The sequence below is a fragment of the Anopheles coluzzii genome, chromosome 2 (assembly GCF_943734685.1).
Source record: "Anopheles coluzzii chromosome 2, AcolN3, whole genome shotgun sequence".
Taxonomy (NCBI): domain Eukaryota; kingdom Metazoa; phylum Arthropoda; class Insecta; order Diptera; family Culicidae; genus Anopheles; species Anopheles coluzzii.
In genome coordinates, this window is record NC_064670.1 from 36,439,987 (window position 1) to 36,460,404 (window position 20,418).

The window sequence follows — 20,418 nt, forward strand, 5'->3', positions numbered from 1 at the left end:
CTGGTTCGCTCTGCCGGTTGCCAAACGTGGGACGTTCGTAATGGTTCATTGTTGGTGCAAAAATATGCCGTTTGACCTCGTCTGCCGACTGGCTGGGATCCCAGACTCCCGCCAGTGTTCTTATGCTGCGCCAGACAGTGTCTTCCCAGTCATCACAATGTAGGCTCTTTCCGTCGGCAAGGTGACCGACTCGAACCGTCTTCCTTTTAGGGTGTGTTGGGTATGTCATCTTGGGCATGGGCCTACGGCAATACCTTGACTATTTATTGCCTCAAATAATTACACTCACAGAGATAAACTTTTTAAGGCTAAACTGCATTAAAAAATCTGCTCCATACAGTGGTCTACTTCTGACCAGGTTTCAACCAAATAAAGTTAGTGACACTGTATTGCCACTTCCTGGTAACACCCCCTACTGAATGTCTTCAACATACGCACTATTTTCATTGCACGTGCAAGGCTACCGGCTCACGTTGGCCGACTCACGCGTTCGTTTATGCGTGAGCACGTGGGCAGCTTACTATCGTCTCTAAGTTAATCCCTACTTTCACACACATGCGGAGAATGGTTAAGCCGGCAGCGGCTCTTTGCAGCGGACAATTTGCCTTCGGCTAGAGAGACGGGAAGCAAAGACTGTGAAAAGTGGATAGGTTTACATTCAACATTTACTCTCTTCGGCTTCATTCCAATTTTTACACATGACTTCCGATCGTATCGACGTCATCTGTGTTGCAGGGGCACAATAATCCGTGTCTTCAAACGATTCACACACGCATGACGGTAAAGAACCACCCGGGGAGCGCACTCGCGCGCGCCCGATTTCTCTGTGGCATGCGCCACGATCAATCCAAAAGGAAGATAGAAAGGATGGAAACCCAACGGTGATCGATATGGTGGCCGGTACGCACTGCTCCGTGTGATCGTAGAACACATACAAACGCACACGCACATGATCGTCGTTCACTTTTCTAATGCAAATCTCGTACGCAAATGCATATCCGCGGTTTCATGAAATGAAAGTTCCCGATCCCGATGCTGCCAGCAGCATAGGAACGTGGCCGAGCGCACACTTCGCCAGTGCGCACACGAGTGACGGTGCAGAACCACAAACCATCATTTTACCCGCTGAGCGCGCTGACCGGTGGTCGTCGGCAGCGATGGTGGCGAAAGTAAACGTGCACACTTCCATTCGGATTAATTTTTACCTTCAATGGGCTAGTAGAAAGTGCCGCGATTCGGTCATAACCTCTGTCCGACGTGCGCCGATGCCATGATGGGGCGGTTTTGTTTGACAACGTTGTGACGTGCTGTCACTATCATTAGCGTACAGGGCCGGAGGAGGAGGAGGATCGCGGATCAATTGTTGAATTATCGATCAGTGCCCAAAACGCGAACGCACTATGTTGCATGCTTGGATTTCTCCGAACGTGCCATAAATGCCGAAATTCGACACACTCTCTACTTATTTTTTTACAATAGAAATGTCTAACAATTGCCCTACAGTGTGTGGGCGGAAAAGTTTATTGTGACACATACAGTCTGAACATTTAATATGCTCGGGACCCAACAGATACATGGGAAAGGAAATTAACAGCCGGATATACTGACCTTCCTTTCGCTTTAGGCATTCCAATGACCAAAAGTCCCATGAACTGAGGATTTAAACCAATAAAAGCCACAATTGCACACAAAGTATGACCCTCCAAAACTTTAATCTAAGCAGTTGCGCCTCTTGTTCCACTTATAAATACATGCGATGGGCGCAACATTCTGCTCTGCTTTTTTCCCCCCCGCATTCTTGAAGGTCATCCTCGAGCCCTTCGTTCAAAGCATACCTCCTTTTTGGGGCCAAATGGTTCGTGGAACTCACCAACAACGCGCAGCCGTACATAAAAGAGCATAATTTAAAAACCCTCTCTCAACACGTTTTTTTTAGCGCTGGGCCACACACACACATGCACGCGCGATCGCTGGCTGCCAAAATCATCGTCAGCCTGCCAAAAACTGCTGCCCATTGAGATAGGGGGAGCGCGCGAGAGGAGCGGGACACTGTTTCAAGGTCCCGCGCAACCCTGACCAATCGCTGCTGCCGTGCGGCCGCCGGTCGGTCACAATTAAACATGGCCCAAGTGCTCACAGGCCGCCCGCGCCCACCTTCTTCTCCTTCCCATCCGGTCGGCCTGTGGCATCGCTGCTTGACGGCGGTAGGTGGAAATCACCCAACAAGCCCGAATTAAATTCCGAATCGAAAACGAAAACCGTACCGAACCGTAGGGGCGTGGGGATGGAGTGGTTGAAGTTTTCCTACCGCATCCTCGTGCCCCGCTAACCTTGAGCGCGCGGGGAGGAGTAAATTTAGCGGGTGTTCAAATTCATGCGCCATCGAAGGGGAGAGGAAGGAGACCAGCCGAAAGACCATCAAGCGGGCGAAGCTGATGGAAGCGAAAATGAATGCTAAAGCATACCGCAGCATCTCGCCCACACCACACCGGCCGCGTCGGAATGTGCTCACCCAACCCCACCACCGCACTTATGCTGTCGGTGGCGGTACGTTAAACAAGTACCCGGCTTAAGGCAGCGTTACTTCATTTAGATAAAGCCTCGTTGAACATTACAGGCGGCATAATGCGAGATGTTTAAAGAGCAACGACACCACCTACACGAGAGGCCACGTTTTGCACTGGTTCAGCTTCAAATTAGCTGATAGCGGGCTCAATATGGCAAAATTTGAAGTACTAGCAGCAACAACTACAAACACCACAACATACAAAAACTTGTTACCATCGTGTGTTACAACACGCCACTCTCCTCGAAAAGCATTAGAGGCAGGCAGTAGTTAATCTCACTTTTCTGCCCTACATTTCGCACACGACAAACAGCCCCCCTACACACACACAAACAGTCACGCACGCACACCGGCACGCAAAAGTGCGCTTGTTGCGCGGCGAGCACCCGCCAAAGCGCAACGCGAATGCGCACGAAAGTGGTTAATAGGCTGTCATGTTTATTATCGAAACTCGTCACACACCAGAGAGCATCTCGCACGATTCGATGAGACGGACACACGGGTTCTGATCGGCACGTTAGCAGCGGCAGGGCGAAAGGAAGCGGCATACGGCCTTTGTTTACATCGCCGTTCAGCGCAGCTTCGCTTAGATGATGGCTAATGCGTAGCTGCTGTTCGCTGGCGTTGCAATCTTTATCAACGTCGAGCGTCCCATGAAATAAGAAAACCTCCCTGGCCAGTATCTAATCAAACTGTTGCTATAAGATGTTCACGTTCAACGAAACCCTAATGGCAAATGTGTGCCCACATTTAGCGGCCACATGCTAATGAGCGATCACACACACACACACACGCATGACGCTACAATCTTTGGTCCAAGGGAAGATTCTTGGTTGGAGTGGTCGTCCAATAACTTGTTTCAAGTATCTGCTTGAACAGCACAGCAAATATGTGGGAACCGCTATCATATTCCGGAACTGTTATCTGAGGTATCGACGCGTCAATTCTCATTGGTCACCGGAAGAAGACTTTAATTAGATTCTGCTTGAAAAGAGCTATCATATCATTTTTATATCGCAAAACTTGAACCTTGGTGGACATCCTGAGTTTAACGTGTGGTAGAATTGTCAAATACCCAATAAAAAACTGTTTAAAAATATAGTAGTAATCGTAAAACCCTCCAATGACGAAGGCGGACCTTAATTGTAGTATCTTCACAGTATCTCCTTTTATAGGCTTTGCGATTGAAGGTATACTATATGGACACATCTTTTTCCTATTTTTTAACATCAACAAAAACACATCTCTTATAATAGACCAGTATCAATTATGTTTCAACCGTCACACCAACCGTCTGTAAGGCGTCAATTGAGATTGGATGAAGTACGTGCCCGAGCACCGTTTTAAGAAGAGCCGACCTGTACTTAACGAGCACGAACAATCGGCAACGACGGTAGGCATATAATTAAGATTGAGTGTTAAAAACATGCTCCACCACCAGGCGTAACAAATAAAGGAGGAAAAACATCAACCCGATTGTGGTTGACGTGGAAAAAATATGCAAAAAACAGCAGTGCGTTCCCTATGGAAGACTCACTTAACCTAGGACCCCTATCTCTCTCTCTCTCCAATACCCTCTCTTGCTATTCACGCTTTAAGTGAGGACGCGTCGCTGCCTCTTAAATAGGTCAACTAACTATGTAATTCGATTGACACAATCGTCAACACGTTCGCTAATTGGATCCATCGGAACGCATAAACTAGATCACAGCCTCTAGTCTCCTTCTTCTTCACGCTCAGCGTGACGGGGCGGCTTGAACACTCCGGCGTGAGCCACAAGCAAACAGTCGTTAATTGGGTTAATGTTTTGATAACTTAATATACATTTATGGGCCATCAGCAAAGTCACTTGGCGTACTTAGCGTACCACTCGGGCACGGCGATGAAACATCCTAAACTTTTCGATGTTTAGAATGATGAGTTTAACGCCTCGTTGTGTTATTTAGTACCTTGATGCTGTTTTTATCACTTCGTTCAGCTAACGCAAGGGTTAGTGGGTATTGGTAAATAAGGAAATTCTTCAGTGATCCCAGAATAATAAAAAAAAGACAAACCGCTTACCTGCAGCTTGACCGGTTCCTTCGCCCGCTCCCGGGGCGGTGCCTTTTCCGGGCACTTTTCAAAGATCAGCACCCGCTCGGCGACCGAACCGCGCGACAGGAACGGCCGGATCGGGCTCGGTATCGTTTTCGGCTGCATGTTCTTGTCCTTGTCATCGGCCGCCGACCGGCCAAAGTCCTTCGGCAGCCGGGTCGTCGCGACATTGCGCGTAAAGTTCATCGACAGCTTTTCCTGCTCGCGGATCTGGTGTATGTTCAGGATCGGTATGTGGTTCGGCTTCATCGGCACACCGTTCCAGTGCTTTACGCTCGGCGTATCGCTGTGGCCGTTCGTACCGTTCGTCGTGCCGTTCGTCGTACCGTTGCCGTTCAGGGCGGGCGTACCGCCGTTGGTGGCGGCCACGATCGGGCCGCCCCCGTTGGCCGCCGACGCCGCGGTCACCATGGTTGCAGCGGGCTGTTGCGCGCTATAGCCCGCACGTTGATGCTGGTGGTCCACCACCGAACCGTAGTCTGGCACGTCCCGGTCGGGCAGGGTCGAGGTGATCACTTCTGGCAGGATGCTGTCACTGCTGTTCAGCACGGTGCCGGTTTTCAGCGCGTTTATAAGCCGTTCCTCCTCCCGGGACACCTCATCCATCAGCTCCGCCGCGTTCTTGGCGAAAGGGGTGGCGGTGCCGGGCGTGCTGTGGGTCACACCGCCACCGGGCGCCGCTTTCGAGCCGACGCCGCCGCCGCCGGTTTTAACGACACGATTCTTTAGCGGCCAGCTCGGCACATGGTTGAGCAGGTGCTCCGGTTTCACTGGGGTTTGCGGTTTTTCGCGCACTGCGGTCCCGCCGCCGCCGCTCGGCTTCGACTCGACGATCGTATCCTTCAGCACGTCCGGCACGTTGTTCTTGTTGAGCGTGCTGAAGTTGTTGTTATTGTTGTTACCACTACTAACACCCAAATGGCCGGTGGCTTTGCTGACAGAGCCACTGGCACCACTGGTACGCAGGTAGCTCGGTCGGCCCAAGTCGGACACACCACCGCTACTGCTCACTGGTTCCTCACCACCACCGATGGCACCATTTCGTTCAAACTTTTGCAGCACACTTTTGATCGCGGAACTGGTGCCGGTCGTTGGCGTACGGACACCGACACGCTGCTGCTGCTGTTGACGCTGGGCCGCGATGCGTGCCTTGTCTTCACTCACGAACGAGCTAACCAGCTGCTCGAGACTGTTGTTCGAAAGGTTTGGCGCTTTGGCCAGCAGTTCCGCTACACCACTAGTAGCGTTCGAGGCGCTGGGTGAGGATGCACCACCCGGTAACGCTGCCGATGCTCCCGGACTCCCCGGACCGGTTGCTGGGGTGCCCCCGGGATGATGCCCGACAGTCGGCGAGTTGGCCGGGTTCAGCGCCTGGCTGAAGGCATGCTCCGCACCGTCGCCGGTGTGACAGTTCAGTATCTCGGTCGGTGCAAGGCCGCGCGCTTTCCACGTCTGGTAGATCGCTTCGGCGTGGTCGGAGATTTGTTTCGCGATCGCATCCAAATCCTCCTGTCCCTCGACGAACGTTCGCACGGTGCTGGAGGGCGAACTCCCGGACGACGACTGTTTCGCTGCCGTTGCCATTGTTGGTGGCGGTTTTCAGTTTGTTGGAGTTTGGTTGGTCGAATTGTTGTTCGGTTTTCAATGTCAACGCGGAAGATACGCAGAGCGGGCGCGCGCGTGCACAGTGACACGCAGGGAAGACACCAAGTGTCGCACACGCGGTGTTGTGCGTATTTTACCGATACATTTTCCGACGCGATCACCCACCGACCGACCGCGCGGGGTGCGTTCGCGATTTGTTTTGACGGGTCAATGGTGTTGACGACGGGACGGCACCACCGGCGTCAAGATATTGTTCATCGTCGTTGCGTCAACGGAATGTCGTCACCGTGCAGCAGCAGCAGCCCGCCGGAAATGCGAACAGCGTTGCAGCACACCATTCAGCGGGGGGACGCAAGAGACGAGCGGGACACGTTGACCGAAAGGCGGGAATAGAAAGAAGTACAGAAGAGAAAGTCAGTTTAAATGGTGCGAGTGGGGTTTCTTTTCTGTTTGCGACGTTTCTTTTTAGCTTCACTCGCTTCACAAGGATGCGGGGACCTCGAACCCACGCGAACAGTACACTATCACTGACACTAATGACGTCGATCGTTAGGAGTACATCCACACGACACAAATGACGATGGCGGTGATGGCGGTGAAACACACTTGTTTAGTAACAGGACGCGTTAGGCAGGCAGAGCGCGCACAAATACACACACACACACGCACACTGAACACCAAAATGCCAGTAAGTAGTGATTATGATTTATTTCTGTATGATGAATTTTGGCTATTGGCGTACACTACTACCTTTGCAAAAAAAACAACAACATCAACAATATCACACCATACAAAACACACGCACACACATGTATACACGCGAGCCTGGTACGTCGGGCCGGAGAAGGATTCGGTTGCTAGGGGGGTGGGGGCCACAACCCGCCTGAATCCCCAACCCTTCAAGCTTCTAAGCACACTTCATTCTTTGCTTTTTCAAAAGGCACACAACAGATAGCACACAGAGAGGCAGACCGCGGTGAGATGAAAAGGGAAACCACAGCCACAGCTCTCTTTTCCTTTCGAGCACTTTTCCGAGCTTCGACGGGATTTTCCGTTGTTGTTAAAAAAAAAACGATCGAATCACACTCAATACTTGTCAAATACAATTACGCTCCGGATAGATTGATCCGATTGCTTTTATCTATTTATTCTTTTTTTTCTTGTTCACCGATATTATTGTATCACACGCACACGAGAGCACACAAAACACACACGAGCACACAGATATATGTATCAAAACGGTATTAGCTCGGATCGCACACTGAAAGGATGGGTGTGAAAGATAGAGAGCCTTAGTGAGCGCAACACTGAGTATTATTAGCTTCCCTGCTTGCCATTATTCGATCGATCGATGCTTTTTATTACATTTTGCCTTTCTACCGGTAGAAGTTATGCTCGATTTGCTATTTCACTCTCTCGCTCTAAACCAATTATTTGAGATGTTTTAAGATTTTAGCGCACCACTAAACATACACATATTACACAACAGGCACTATTCAGAAAGGATGCACATCAATTCAGCATATGAATGGTGTCGCGCGTCGTGCTGAGCGGCGAGTTTTGTTTTGATTTGTTTCTTGTTTTATTGCACACTTGTGTATCGCTGTACCGATGTGGGTTGTGAAACAGAGAGAAAGAGAGATGAAAACAGTGTGAAAAGAAATAGAAGTATAAGTACAAATATGAAACACCGTGTTGGAAATTGATTAGTGCATCAGAATGTATTAAGCACCAGGTGGCCCACCGGGGTGAGCGGGAAAATAGATCTATTTTTCTCCCTCTCTTTCTACCCCCTTCACCCCTAGTGTGTGGCCTCGGCCGGTGATGCGTGCTGCGAACGTGATTTTTGCCAATTTTCTTGTAAACTGCATAGCGAATGCTAATCCTAATTCTATCACAGCTTTGAATCGGTGTAAACGTATGGAAAATGGAGTGGCTGTTAGACATCAAGATGCAAGTGGAGTGGAATGTCATGACATTAACACAATAGCAAAAAAAACACAAATTTCAGCACAACAAACATGAATAGCGCCATAAACGAACAAACACAACAAAAAAAAAACAAACATTATTAAACAAACAAAATAGGAAACAGGTTAATCGAACTGCAGTATGAAATATCAAGCCATTGAAAACGAAACTAGCGAATATACGCTCATCCAGTATGGGATGGAGCCAGACAAGCGATGAGTTTGTTATGAAAGGACATTCGAGTGCCAAAAACAAAAAAATAAACATTACGTTTATCGTAGTATTTACCCAAAAAGCAATTAAACCTTGCTCGGCGCTTGTCTAATACACATTGAACTAAGCTAAAATTGTTCTACACTTGCGCGAAAAGGGCACGCGCTTTGTTTCACTCGATAATACTGCCACGCAGGCCGCTATCTTCAAGTCAATGTTGAACACATTTTCACCAATAGTATCACAAAACTTGCTAGCTATAGTTCACGTTAAAGTAAATAATTGCGGCACCTTGAAACGATATTTAAACAAAATAGATAATACAAGATAACGGAACCAAACAATAGCTGATGGCATTGTATCATTGCATTCTGCTAGTTCGCAAAACGGGAAGGAGAGGATCGTTGGAAAGTAAAGTGCACAAAACACAGTTTTAGAGCCTATTCTAAAACTACACCACAACAGTGCCGTTCTGCCGTATTATTACTGGTTCAGGAAAGGGGGGAGGCACTAGCCGGGGAAGCGTTTTTAGTACAACGGCACAACAACACGAACAAAACCCAAACTCACTTAAAAGGTACAAATGTTGATAGTAATAATCGAAAGCGTCATTCATTGAGGCTCGCGTTGGGTGTACCGCAAATGGAAAACGAAAACACTACAGCTTAAAACACTGGGCGTCGGCTTCGGCCAGTGTAGAAAGATTGCAACCTTGCGCACACCTGTAAGGTGAAATGAAATGAAAAGGTAACGATAATAGCGGGGAAATGAAAGACATGAAACAAAAAATAGCAACACGAGAGCATCAATAGCGCTAATCTACTTAGAATAGAAGCTAGTAAGCCAACTACGCTACGCCAGCACCACACCACAACACAGTGGCCATGATAGGTGGAAAGCGCCTTGATTCCGAAAGCTGTTCGGTCGAATGATTGGTCGATTTTGTCGTTACTGTAGCCTTTTTTGTTGTATGCGCTGGTTTTGTTTTGCTGTTTCTGCACTATTTTTAGCGGCCGAAATGGTCGAAACCTTCGACGGTGCGCATCGCCGTGCATCGTCAGCCGACGCGCGCGCCAAAGATGCAAATGCGCGTGAAAATCGCACCGCTGTGAAAAGCAATCGACGATCGTCAAAAGCGCGTCAAGTGAGTGCGTGTAGGGTGGATGTAATCTTTCGATTCGTTTTGACAAACTATTGCTCCCCTATTGTTTCTGTTTACGCAATAAATTTGCACCTCTTTTAAGTGAGTACACAGTTTTCGATTTCATGGAAAACGTTGATGAGTATAAAAACAGAATCTTGATACTCTTGCAACAACGCTTTGATACTTCGGCCCCTAACACGATAACACGGCACATGTTCTCGAATTCTCTTTCCATCGCACACATTTCGTCTGCAGCTACCTCTTACAACACCACGCACACCACGCGTAAATCGAGAGCATAATCCCTAGGCACAGCATCTCTCCTTCCCTTCCGAATCGAAGGTCATCAAACGTCTTCCCCTTGGTTGGTTTGCGCCTGATCAAAACCTTTCCCCTCACAGCTTTCATTCAACCGACGTTGTTTTTCACATTTTTTTCCGAATTTTCTTCTCTGCTGTCACAGACACACATAAGCACCACATTTCAGGGAAATTCCTCTCACCGTGCTATTCACGCACGCACAGACGCAACACACCAGCGGGCGGCACACGGTATAGGAGCGGCGAACTGCGCGAGAACTGGGTAACAGGGTTTGAGGAAAGAATTTTACACCCCCTGTCCCTTTACCCACCCATCACTCTCTCCCTGCAGTTGCTTTTCATCACCCTCCCTGCTCTCAGATGTGCTTTATGCATCATCATACACCGCACGCAAATGCTTTACCACCATCACCCTACTCTGCTACCGGGGTCTTGATTTTGGCCCACTGTAGGACCTCTTTTTACGCCCTCAAACCTATCGCACCGAACACGTCGTTTTGCTCAACACACGGCTGACGCATTTAAAAGAAATCCCCAACACTACCATCACCCAAAAAAAGAGCAATTAATTAGAAACGTTACTCAGAGGCCGACACGGATCGTGCAGAATCAATACGCGGGCGGAACAACCGACTGGCGAGCGCGACCTGACACTGTGGAAATCTTTCTCGCGACTGCGGTTGTGCACGGTGCGCGACTGGGACGTGATGTTGAACACACTTCCTGTTGCTCTCGTCGTGGGCACACCCCTCACGCTACTCCCCCTCCCTCCCTCCTCCCTCCAACACTCCCGGGGATCGTACAAGAGGCAGGAGGCGCACTGGCATCGATCGATTGCGCACGCGTATTCTCGCCGGCCTACAGTCCACGGTGGCAGCGGTGGTGTTCGTGTCCCCTTAACCGCCCTTCTGCTGCTCTTTGAAGATCGCCAAGGTACGCCTGCGCAATCCCAAACAGAGCTCGTCGAAGGTATAGATGCGTATATATGTGTGTGTGTGTGTGTGTATGTTTCAGCCGTCCCTTCATCTTTCTTCCTCCGGTCCGACCGATTGCAGCACACACAATCCACCATGGGATGTCCCCATCGAAACGCGCGCACACACACACACAGCAACATCAAATGCCGCACGCATCGAAAACGGGGAGTCGCAGTTGCGAGTCTACGCTACGCGCGGTGGGTAATTAATTAGTCCTGACGTAGCGCGCTAAGCCGTGTCTCGGCAGCCCCAAAAACAAAACGTTAGTTCACCTTCCCCCTGTGTCTAGTGTGTCACAGACCGCACTGCAAGGGAGAATTCGACGTCGTGCGTACGTGAGTGTGTGTGTGTGTGTGCGTAAACTCCAACCTGAGCTAACGGGGCGCGTTGCCCACTTGGATTAGGGTTTGTTGGAGTTTCGTACCGCACTGGGCAACCCGTGTCGTGCCGCTGCCGACAGAAAAGGGTGATACGGTATGTTGAAGCACATGCACATACACACACACATATGAGACACACACAGCCACGCAGCGACCACGCAGACGCATATATTTAGAAAATGGATCCGCACCACCGCCGGATCACCGCCTGAAACGAGAGAGAAAGAGGGAAAGAAATTTTAATGAAATGCCGAATGAATCCAACGTCGGTCGAAAAAGGTTTCCAACCAAGACATCGCTATATGGTCTTGCGGACATGAAGCAGGAATACAACCGGGAGAGGGGAGATAGGTATTTGGCGTTGGTTTCATATTGGAGTTTGGAGAAGCTTAGAAGTTTGCGTTTCCATTCGCGTCAGAACGGCTGAACTGATGGTGGACGAAGAGCGCTGTCACCCCTCGCAACGATCGATCGCAACGGTAAATTTCGAATAAGATATGGACCTGCCGCTATTTGTCCTTCCTACATGCACGCATCATCATCGTGTGGATGAAAGAAGCCATAAATTTTCTTTTTTTTTCTTAATGAAACATTCTAGAACCCATATCGGTCCGGTCAACCGTGATGTGTTACATCCGAAATGTTGCCATTCCATCGTTGCCTTTAATTTCGCGAGCTCTTTCGCTTCTATTATGCGGGGGTTTAAAGATACATATTAGAGAAGTTCCAAGGTGATGTTTTATAGCCCGTTCGGGCAACTTCAGACAAATTTCGAAGTTTCTGCAACGCTCGTAGGCAATAATCATTTCTACTTACAACGCATCATAATAAATCATAATTGTACATAAGACACTGTGTTAGGACATTTTAGGACATCAATATAGATAATATCTTAACTTAACGCTATTTCTTGTAAACGGATCAAGAGGAAACTGTTGAGCTACTATGGAAATTGTCTATTGTTCAGAAATGTTCCATTCCCAGAAAATTCAAGAGCTCGTGGGCAACTAGCACTAGATCTCCTGAACGTCAAGCATAATTCCAGCAATTTCTTGACATGAGTTTGAGGACGATTTCTAACACAGTTGAGCTTAACTAAACCAAAACTAAAGAAAACACTTAAAGCGACATACAGACAGTTAAAATGCAACAGTAATATTTCTCCCACTGCACACCGTCAATGAAGCAAACACACCACCGTCGAGAGCCTTCGATCTCTAACATGCTAGTTTTCCGTTTTCCCCTCATGTAATCGAGGAAACGGTTTCTGCTAGGTAAGGAAACACTAACAATATTGCCGTGCTTGTTGTGTTAGCCATTCAGCGAGATTAGACAGCGAAGTTGATCTATTTTTAGGCCCCCGACCCTCGTCGTCATAGTCTTCAGCATTGTCGCCTGCAATCGGTAATTGGTAGCACATCATCTTGCTCGCCAGGGGATTAGATCGGCTAAATCTTTCAAAGGGCGTACGCGAACAGGCGAAAGCAAAACCTCACCCTCAGCTAACGAGGACAATCGGTGAAGGAAGGTGACATCGGAAGTTTTGACGCACACAGTACGCGCACGATTGCACGATCCGGCGCTTCCGGTATCTACGAAGTTTAGTGCATCCAATATGTTGTCGGTGTGCAGCACGCGAGAGAAGACAAGGCACTTCCGTTTTTTTTTCACCTCCCCATGCAACACCGGATCAAGATTTGTCAATGTTTGTCAGGGGCGTCGCCGTGGTGTGTTTGTTTGTCTAAACTGAGCCCGTTTCCTTCGCACATCGATCATTACCGGCGGGCCTCGATTGACGTCGCTGATCGATCACGGATGATCGGATTGTGCCAAGTTCTTTAAATAATTATCCCTCTCCAATGTCAACACATACCGACATACACACGCACACACCGTGCTACAAACGGAAGGAACAAGGGAGGTTGCGACAATGCTTTTTCGTTAAGCTAAATTACTTCCGTTCCGTGGTGAATGATCCCGTCCGCCGTAGGTGATATCTTCACCCGTGGATCAGCTCATATCCGGATGAATGCGCTGCCCTGCAATTTATGCCTACTGTGGCCGAAGTCTGATGAACAAAAAAAGCGCATTATCGTGCATTTATTCACCGTGGTTTGTTTTATACGGCGCAATAACGACGCAAAAAGCAACCCATGGACCGATCTCCCTATTCCCAAAACGCACACCGGAAAGCATCATCGTCGCGATCGATGCGTATCGTGATCTTTGCTTTATTGGTGGAATTTTTACGGTCGATAAATTTTACTAAAATGACACCCACCATCAGCTTTTAAAGCACAACCAGTCCCACAGCGGGATCGTCATTTCATGCCACGCTTGGGACAGCTTCCGCCTGTTAAACAGATACTCGCAATAGCATTGTTACCCTATCGTTCCATAACACACGGTCGCTTTAACATGGTTCGGCAGATGAGAAAATCGCCCTGGAAGCGAGCGGTACAAATTTTCAATGTCATGAGCATGGACAAGAGCAACAACCAAGCAAATACGAACACTACCGGCCCCATAACCTTTGCCTCGTGCACCAAATCGAGTACCGCAGATCCAGCCACTGCACCAAAGAATCTCTCCCACTCTCTGTGCGCGATCACACTACCACGCGGCGATAATTGTTGTTTCAATAAATTTTAAATTCCTCACTTTATGATCGGGCGTACGTGCGACCACAGGCAAGCAAACAAGAATTCCAACCATCTAAAGTCACACACCGGGGACCTTGGCCCATTCGGCTCGGTTAAGGAATAGGTTGCAGATGTTCGAACCACAACCGTATGACAACACCCGGGAGAAGTTAAAGTGTCGGAACTGGGAGAATAATTCTATTTATGTTGTCCCAATGCTCGACATGTAGAGGAACGTCTCGGTGTACTTCTCCTGATTCCAGCATCAACACCTCGTATGCAGCTGCATTTAAGTTGCAATCGAGCAGTGAGACATATGGATTTGTTTTGATGTATACGTTTATTTACTAATTTTCAAGCCATCGAATTTTGAAAATAACTGGACATGTTTGGGGCATAACAAAGCTGATGAAGGCCTAATTTTGTAAACATCAATGTACTCCACAAACCACAATAATGTGCAACAGCATCAGCAATAATCCATCCATTGATTGGTTCTAGCAAAAACAAATAAATGCAATCAAATGACCTTTCGAACTGACCTCGAACAATCGGCACACACTTGCTGCTCGTGTTGTGTTGAAACTAATTGCAACAAATAAATGACAACTAATGTATTTGAGCGCACACACGCACACACTAACATAAGCGTTCCCTCAGATGTGGTGTTCGCAAAACGTGCCAGAATCCAAAGAGATGGAACGGGAAAGTGTGTTTATCGATCGATTTGACCGTCGCCATCTGACTGAGGCTGTTAATTTTGTTATGCAGATATTTCGCAGCAAAGGTCAAGAAACAGGTTTTGCACCATCACTTCGCAGCTGAAGCATGAGTCATGCCCAAGCGGGACAACCGCAGGCAAGAAATGTGTGAAGAAACCGTGAGCTTCATCGGTTCATCGGAACTATCGATAAAACATGGGGCCGCGCCCGTGACACCAACACGTACCTTCTTCGTCGTCAGCATCGTCATTGTCGTCCTCGTCCACATGATGATCGATTGAGTCGCGTGCCATGAAAGACACAGCAGTAATAGTGTAACAGTTTGATTGCACGTGTAACATACAAAATTAATAATAAAGCAGAAACGACTTTCCCACATATAATAAACACAACACACTTACGTGCATCGATTGCCCTTTGCCGGTTATGGTGATTGGTTTTATGTTATATAAATAATACCCACTCACACATACACAAAAACCAATTTAAAGCAGAAGATTACATTGCTTCAAACACCAAATACGCTCTAGCGATGATTATCATAAATCGATTATTGTGGATGGATAGGAAGTGATCCAAAGGCTTTTGAAGGTCGAACTGCCGCAGAAGAGCAGTGTCTGACATTCGAGACATCGATCAATAAGATGAATCTTAATGTTAACCACGACAAACTTCCAAACATAACAGAGAAGCTACATTTCGTTAGCGCACTCCACACCGAAAAGGGTTGAAACAGGGAAATTAGATTCTATTTCAAGAAAACGCTGAAACCAATCTAATCGAATGCTAATATTATTCAACGAAATCTTTTAAAATTGATCTCCTGAGGATTTGCCCGGAATGGAGGTTGCCGATGGACGATGGCAGTGTCCTAAAACCTGTCGATGAGTAGTAGCGGTTTGCGATTATAGCCTACCCCAACAGGGATTTGTCCAGCTGGGCGTAACATGCCCATTACAGAGGTAGCCACGTGTCGTATTGGGACTGTTCATCAAGCAAAGTAGCACTAAATCCATAGAAAATGGAAACAGTTCAGCACGCATGTGTCTGGTCGCGAAAGTTTTATGGCGAAAAGTATCATAGTGAATGAGTCAAACTGTATCAAACTGATATCGCTAATTGAAATCGATAGCTTGTCAGATATAACCGCTGCACGATACATTTCAGATTAGGAAGAAGAATTTTTTGATTTGCTATTTGCATTCTTACTATAGAAACTTTTAAAGAAGTTTCAGAATGGTTTCTGCATTTATGCACCATTCTTAGTGATTCACGTGTTTGAGTTTGGGAAAAGTTTTTTTGTTTAAGTTTAAGTTTAAGTTTTTTGGGGTATCCAGCACTAACAAAACCGAGCATATGTTACGCCAAACTAACCTTTACCAGTAGTGCCAACACTGTACCCCTCAGTGCATCTTCATCATCACTGGAAGTGCATTGAGGGGTTAGCATCGTTGCAGATAACTTTATTGATGGATTTAATGGGCTGTTTTGCAGCGATGTTTAAATGCACCAACGCTTGGGGTGAGTTACGAGCTAGCGCTATACTACTACTGCTGTCGATGCGCGAGAAATAAGTGCAGCAGTGCCATAAATATTGCAGGATATTGCGAGCGGATTTTATTGCAATCCGGAAAATGGTGCACCTTGCATATTTCTCGCACGGATGGTGTTGGCGATGGAACACCGGGACGCACTTTATGCTTATCATCACGCATCAATAAGAGCCGTTACATTTCACGTCATATTTTCTGTGTTTTGTCATTTGCTAAAAAGCATCTGCGTTGTTATATGATGTCAGCAAGTGGCATTTACATGATTTGTTTGCCATATTTCTACGTTGTACGGTACGGTATATTGCTAAATGATTAGTATTATCAAATTGTCACAAAAATAATGTTCTTCTTCGTCTAAATGCCATTTATACAAGAGAGAAACTTGAACATCCTGTTAAATTTGAAATCAAAGAGTAAGTCTAGTAACAGATAGATTATCTGACAATCAAACAGGTCTGAACTCAACCACTTTTAGCATCGTCTGAATGTTATCTTTTAAATCTTCTTCATACCTTACGCATCCAAAATAACTTATTACGCTGCGAGTATAATGCTACCTTTCCCACAAACTGCCCGCAACGAACCAACCATCCCACTGTAGATAAACACCCTTTAGCCAGCGGTGTGTTTCACGGTTGATAGCAAAGCAAAAGTGCATCGATGCACCTAATTCACGCTGGCCTGCCCCCTTACCACTTTCTTCCACCCTAAGCTGACCGGTTTAAATTTTCAGCATCCGTTCCAATCTGTTCCGCCCGCCTCTTCCGTTCGGCTGACGGCGTAGAAAGTTACGGCAGAATCGCGAACGCAAAACACGTCTCCTCCACGCCGACGAGTCAACTCGGCGCAATCCGCGGGAAAGTGAACTCGGCGGCGCGCTCAGCACGGCGTACGATCGGCATCGTCAGGGGGCCACACACTCAGTGCAACCATTTCAAACGGGGTATTCATGGGGATGCGGTGCGCTCTGTTCACCGAGTACACACAGGTTTAGCCAGTTTGATAGCGCGAAGTGGGAAACCGCCAGGACCGGGTCAGTTTGGACAACTGGCAGGACATCTTCCCAAGCGCGTCTTTGCGCCACAGTGTAATCGCGATCCACCATCACATACATGAAAAGCATGTACTTGGGCAAGTGATTCCGAAGCACTGTTACGGGTCATAGTTATTTCAGTGCGCTCATTCCACCAAACTGCCGCCGCCGTGGTTCGTAGCGCGGGCACCTGTTTCGGGCACGTATCTATTCCTCGTTCGATAGTTGGACCGACCGATCTTCGCGTACAACTCGAAACCGAACACGCCTTAGCCTTAGTCTACCAGGGTCACCGAACTCGCAGACATGTGTCTGTGTGGATTAGTAGTACACGGAGGGCATTCGTTTGCTAATGGGACCGTGCTTCTGCACCCTGAAATGGCACCGCGCTTATGGTGATGCACACAATTTGCAGCTTGCAATTCGGTCATTTTTAGCACTTTTACGGCTGCACACCACCAGGGAGCGAGCATATCTCTGGCAGTGCAATGTCCAAAGAAGCATATTTTAAGAAGCATTGGTTGCGTAGTGCCTGGGCCTGTTTTTCGGTTTTCAAAACTTATGCTCCCGTGCTCCCACCGCGCCATCAATTAAGGAACATGTCTATCCATCCACACCATCAGCATGGGAGCGTACATAAATATCATTCCATAAGGAAGCGTCGTTTTCAGGGGAGAGAGAATATTCTAATGTTAAATTATTGCACATTAGCCTACATCCCATCAGAGAGGAGGTTTGGGCGACGGTGTAACACATCGCCCAAGTTGATACGATTAATTTTACATCCCATTTAAATTATACTCACACCGCTCGAAGCTGTAATCTTATTGAGCGTTTGACATTTTTTAACATTTTCTCCTCGCACGGGGAGCATAAAACATGTTTCGAGAAGATACTGCTAGGAACTTGTTAGTCAAATGTGTACGTCAAATGGGAGGAGAGAAAACACCCAATCTTCACATCACCGTTCCGCACCCGTTGTGCTGTATGTGGCACGAAAAACTGGCTTCCACGTAGAAAACGATTTTCCATGTTTATTTTCAATCACGCCCGGCATCGGCATCCGTGCCCGGCCCTCTGCACCAGAACCGGCAGAACCTGCCACGCTGGCATATGCCGATGCAATATGCATCTTGCACCTCTCGTCCGCGCACACACACAACGTACCACAATGTGGTACGGATTCCTGCCGAACGTGCAGCTCCAAACTCAGTGTACCTTTCGTGGCATAGATTAAAGCACCTCGCCGTAGCGGCCCTGGTCGGAGCGGATAGAAGACCTTTTTTCTGGACCAAAATGCATTCACCGCATGCATATCGCAGACCGGCAGGTGCATGACAACACGGTCCACCTTCGGTCGTGCTGTTAGTTTACCGCGGCAGTATACACACACACACATAGAGAGGGGCAGACAGGCGGAGAAGATGGGTTTTTCTTTCCACCGCAAAGTGCCACGTTGCGCGACCAACGCGACACCGTACACACTTTGAAGCAAAGGCAGTACACACTACTTCGCCAGAGGATTTCTGACAGCCACACGGTGACGGAGAGCATTTTTCCATGTGTGTCCTCCTCCCTCCCGGACGCACGCCGGTACCGCTTTGCCGGCGTTCGGTTTGCGACGGTTATAGATTGGAATGGAAGGTTTTCTTTGTTGTAGTTTATTTGCACCATCTGCTGTATCACCTACTTGCCCCAGCCGCGGGTCAGAATAAAACAAATCATTCTGAGAACCGTGTACTAATACACAGCTCGGCAACTCGCGAGTGGTGCGCCCGCCCTGTGGGGGAGTTTTTTTTTTGTAAATTAGAAAAAATGGTAACAACACAAGGGTTGTAGCCAGCAACAGTTTGTTTGTATTATTAAGAATGTATGTATATATTTAGGAGTGTTTGTAGTAAAATGATTAAATAAAGGCTAGGCTACAGGACAAGAAAATACCTAATAATATGAAACAAATTCCAGCAGTCTTTAATACAAGATCCATTATCAAGATCCATTAAAGTTTACGCCTTTGTTCTCGAGTAGAGTGTTTGACTGGCAATTTTTAATAAAAGAGTATATTTTACCTTGGCACGTTGATTAAAGATAATAATTTTCAATTTTATTAGCTATAATTCTTAATCATTGATAGAAATGTAAAGCATAAGGAATAATAATCCTGCTACAAATACATATTTTTCACAAGTAAATGTAAGCTCTATAAGAAAACAAAATTTTGTCTTGTTCGTTGAGTTCTCTCTTATCCAATATTCCTTATGGTTGAAATTAAATTTAAAGGCTTTTTTTTACAGTAGATTGACAGAAAAGATTTAAAAATACAATTATAAGAAGACACTCATTAGTTATCCTGTTATCTAGTAGCAATGTGATGAATATTTATGCCAGAAAAACGACACAAATCAAACCTTCAAGTGACAACGTAAACGGCAGCGTCCGTAAGACCCCAAGTGCGTCATCATTCGCATTACACTGACGCGCAAAAGTGGAAATGGATGTAAAAAAACGAAACGCCAGCGTCGTTGAAAAACTTTTAATTGAAACAACAAAGCATAAAGCACGACCGCTCTCTATCTACTGGTTCGCATAATCATTTCGAGTATGACAAAAAAAACAACAACAGCAAAACCAAAATACCAGTAGCACTGCAAATCATAACTGGATAACAAGTGAGCACACGGTTCCCATCGTACCACTGCTATCCCGGTTTCACGCCTCGTTGGCCTTTGCGCTGTGGGGTCAAATTTGCTCTGGACTAATTTGTCAAAATTTAAGCTCCACACATAAACACGAGCACCCGGAAAAATTAGCCTCAACTATTGCCATCAAAATGTAGCGCTGTTTTGTGGAGACCAGTAGCAAAGCTCTCCGCTCTATTCCTCTTGGTGTGCCTTCATCTTCCTGTCTAACACCATGGAAATAGCGCGATGGTGGCGCAAAGCGAATTGTTTTCCCAGCCTGCTTAAAGGTGTTGCAATAAAACCTTATCGCTCAGTGTGGTGCTTTAATATGCCACCTGAAATTTGCTGCCGGCCTACGGTGGTGGTGTGCTACGAAAGTGAAATGAATAAAATGAATAATAAAAACGCATACGAAACTAACTACAATTATTTATGAGCGTGGTAAAATATCCACTGTAATAGAGAGGCTTAGGTGAAGGCACAAGATAAGTAGTTCATTATTTATACTCAACTCATC

At 47.1% G+C, this 20,418-nt stretch overlaps 1 protein-coding gene across 25 annotated transcripts in view; it reads right to left on the bottom strand.

Annotated features, from left to right (window-relative positions):
• LOC120950293 (uncharacterized) overlaps positions 1-20,418 on the bottom strand; it is a 58,332-nt gene that overhangs the window by 20,974 nt on the left and 16,940 nt on the right. For 3 of the 25 annotated variants that reach the window (XR_007452076.1, XR_007452077.1, XM_049606815.1), the window contains exons 1-2: positions 10,496-11,402; positions 4,628-6,231 (exon numbers count right to left, since the gene is read on the bottom strand). Coding sequence is in view for 22 of the 25 variants with exons in the window: in XM_049606815.1 (XP_049462772.1) it covers positions 4,628-6,231; positions 10,496-11,030 (2,139 nt within the window). In the remaining 3 variants the exon portion in view is untranslated. The other 22 variants (XM_049606812.1, XM_049606811.1, XM_049606813.1 and 19 more) reach the window with 19 other exon arrangements.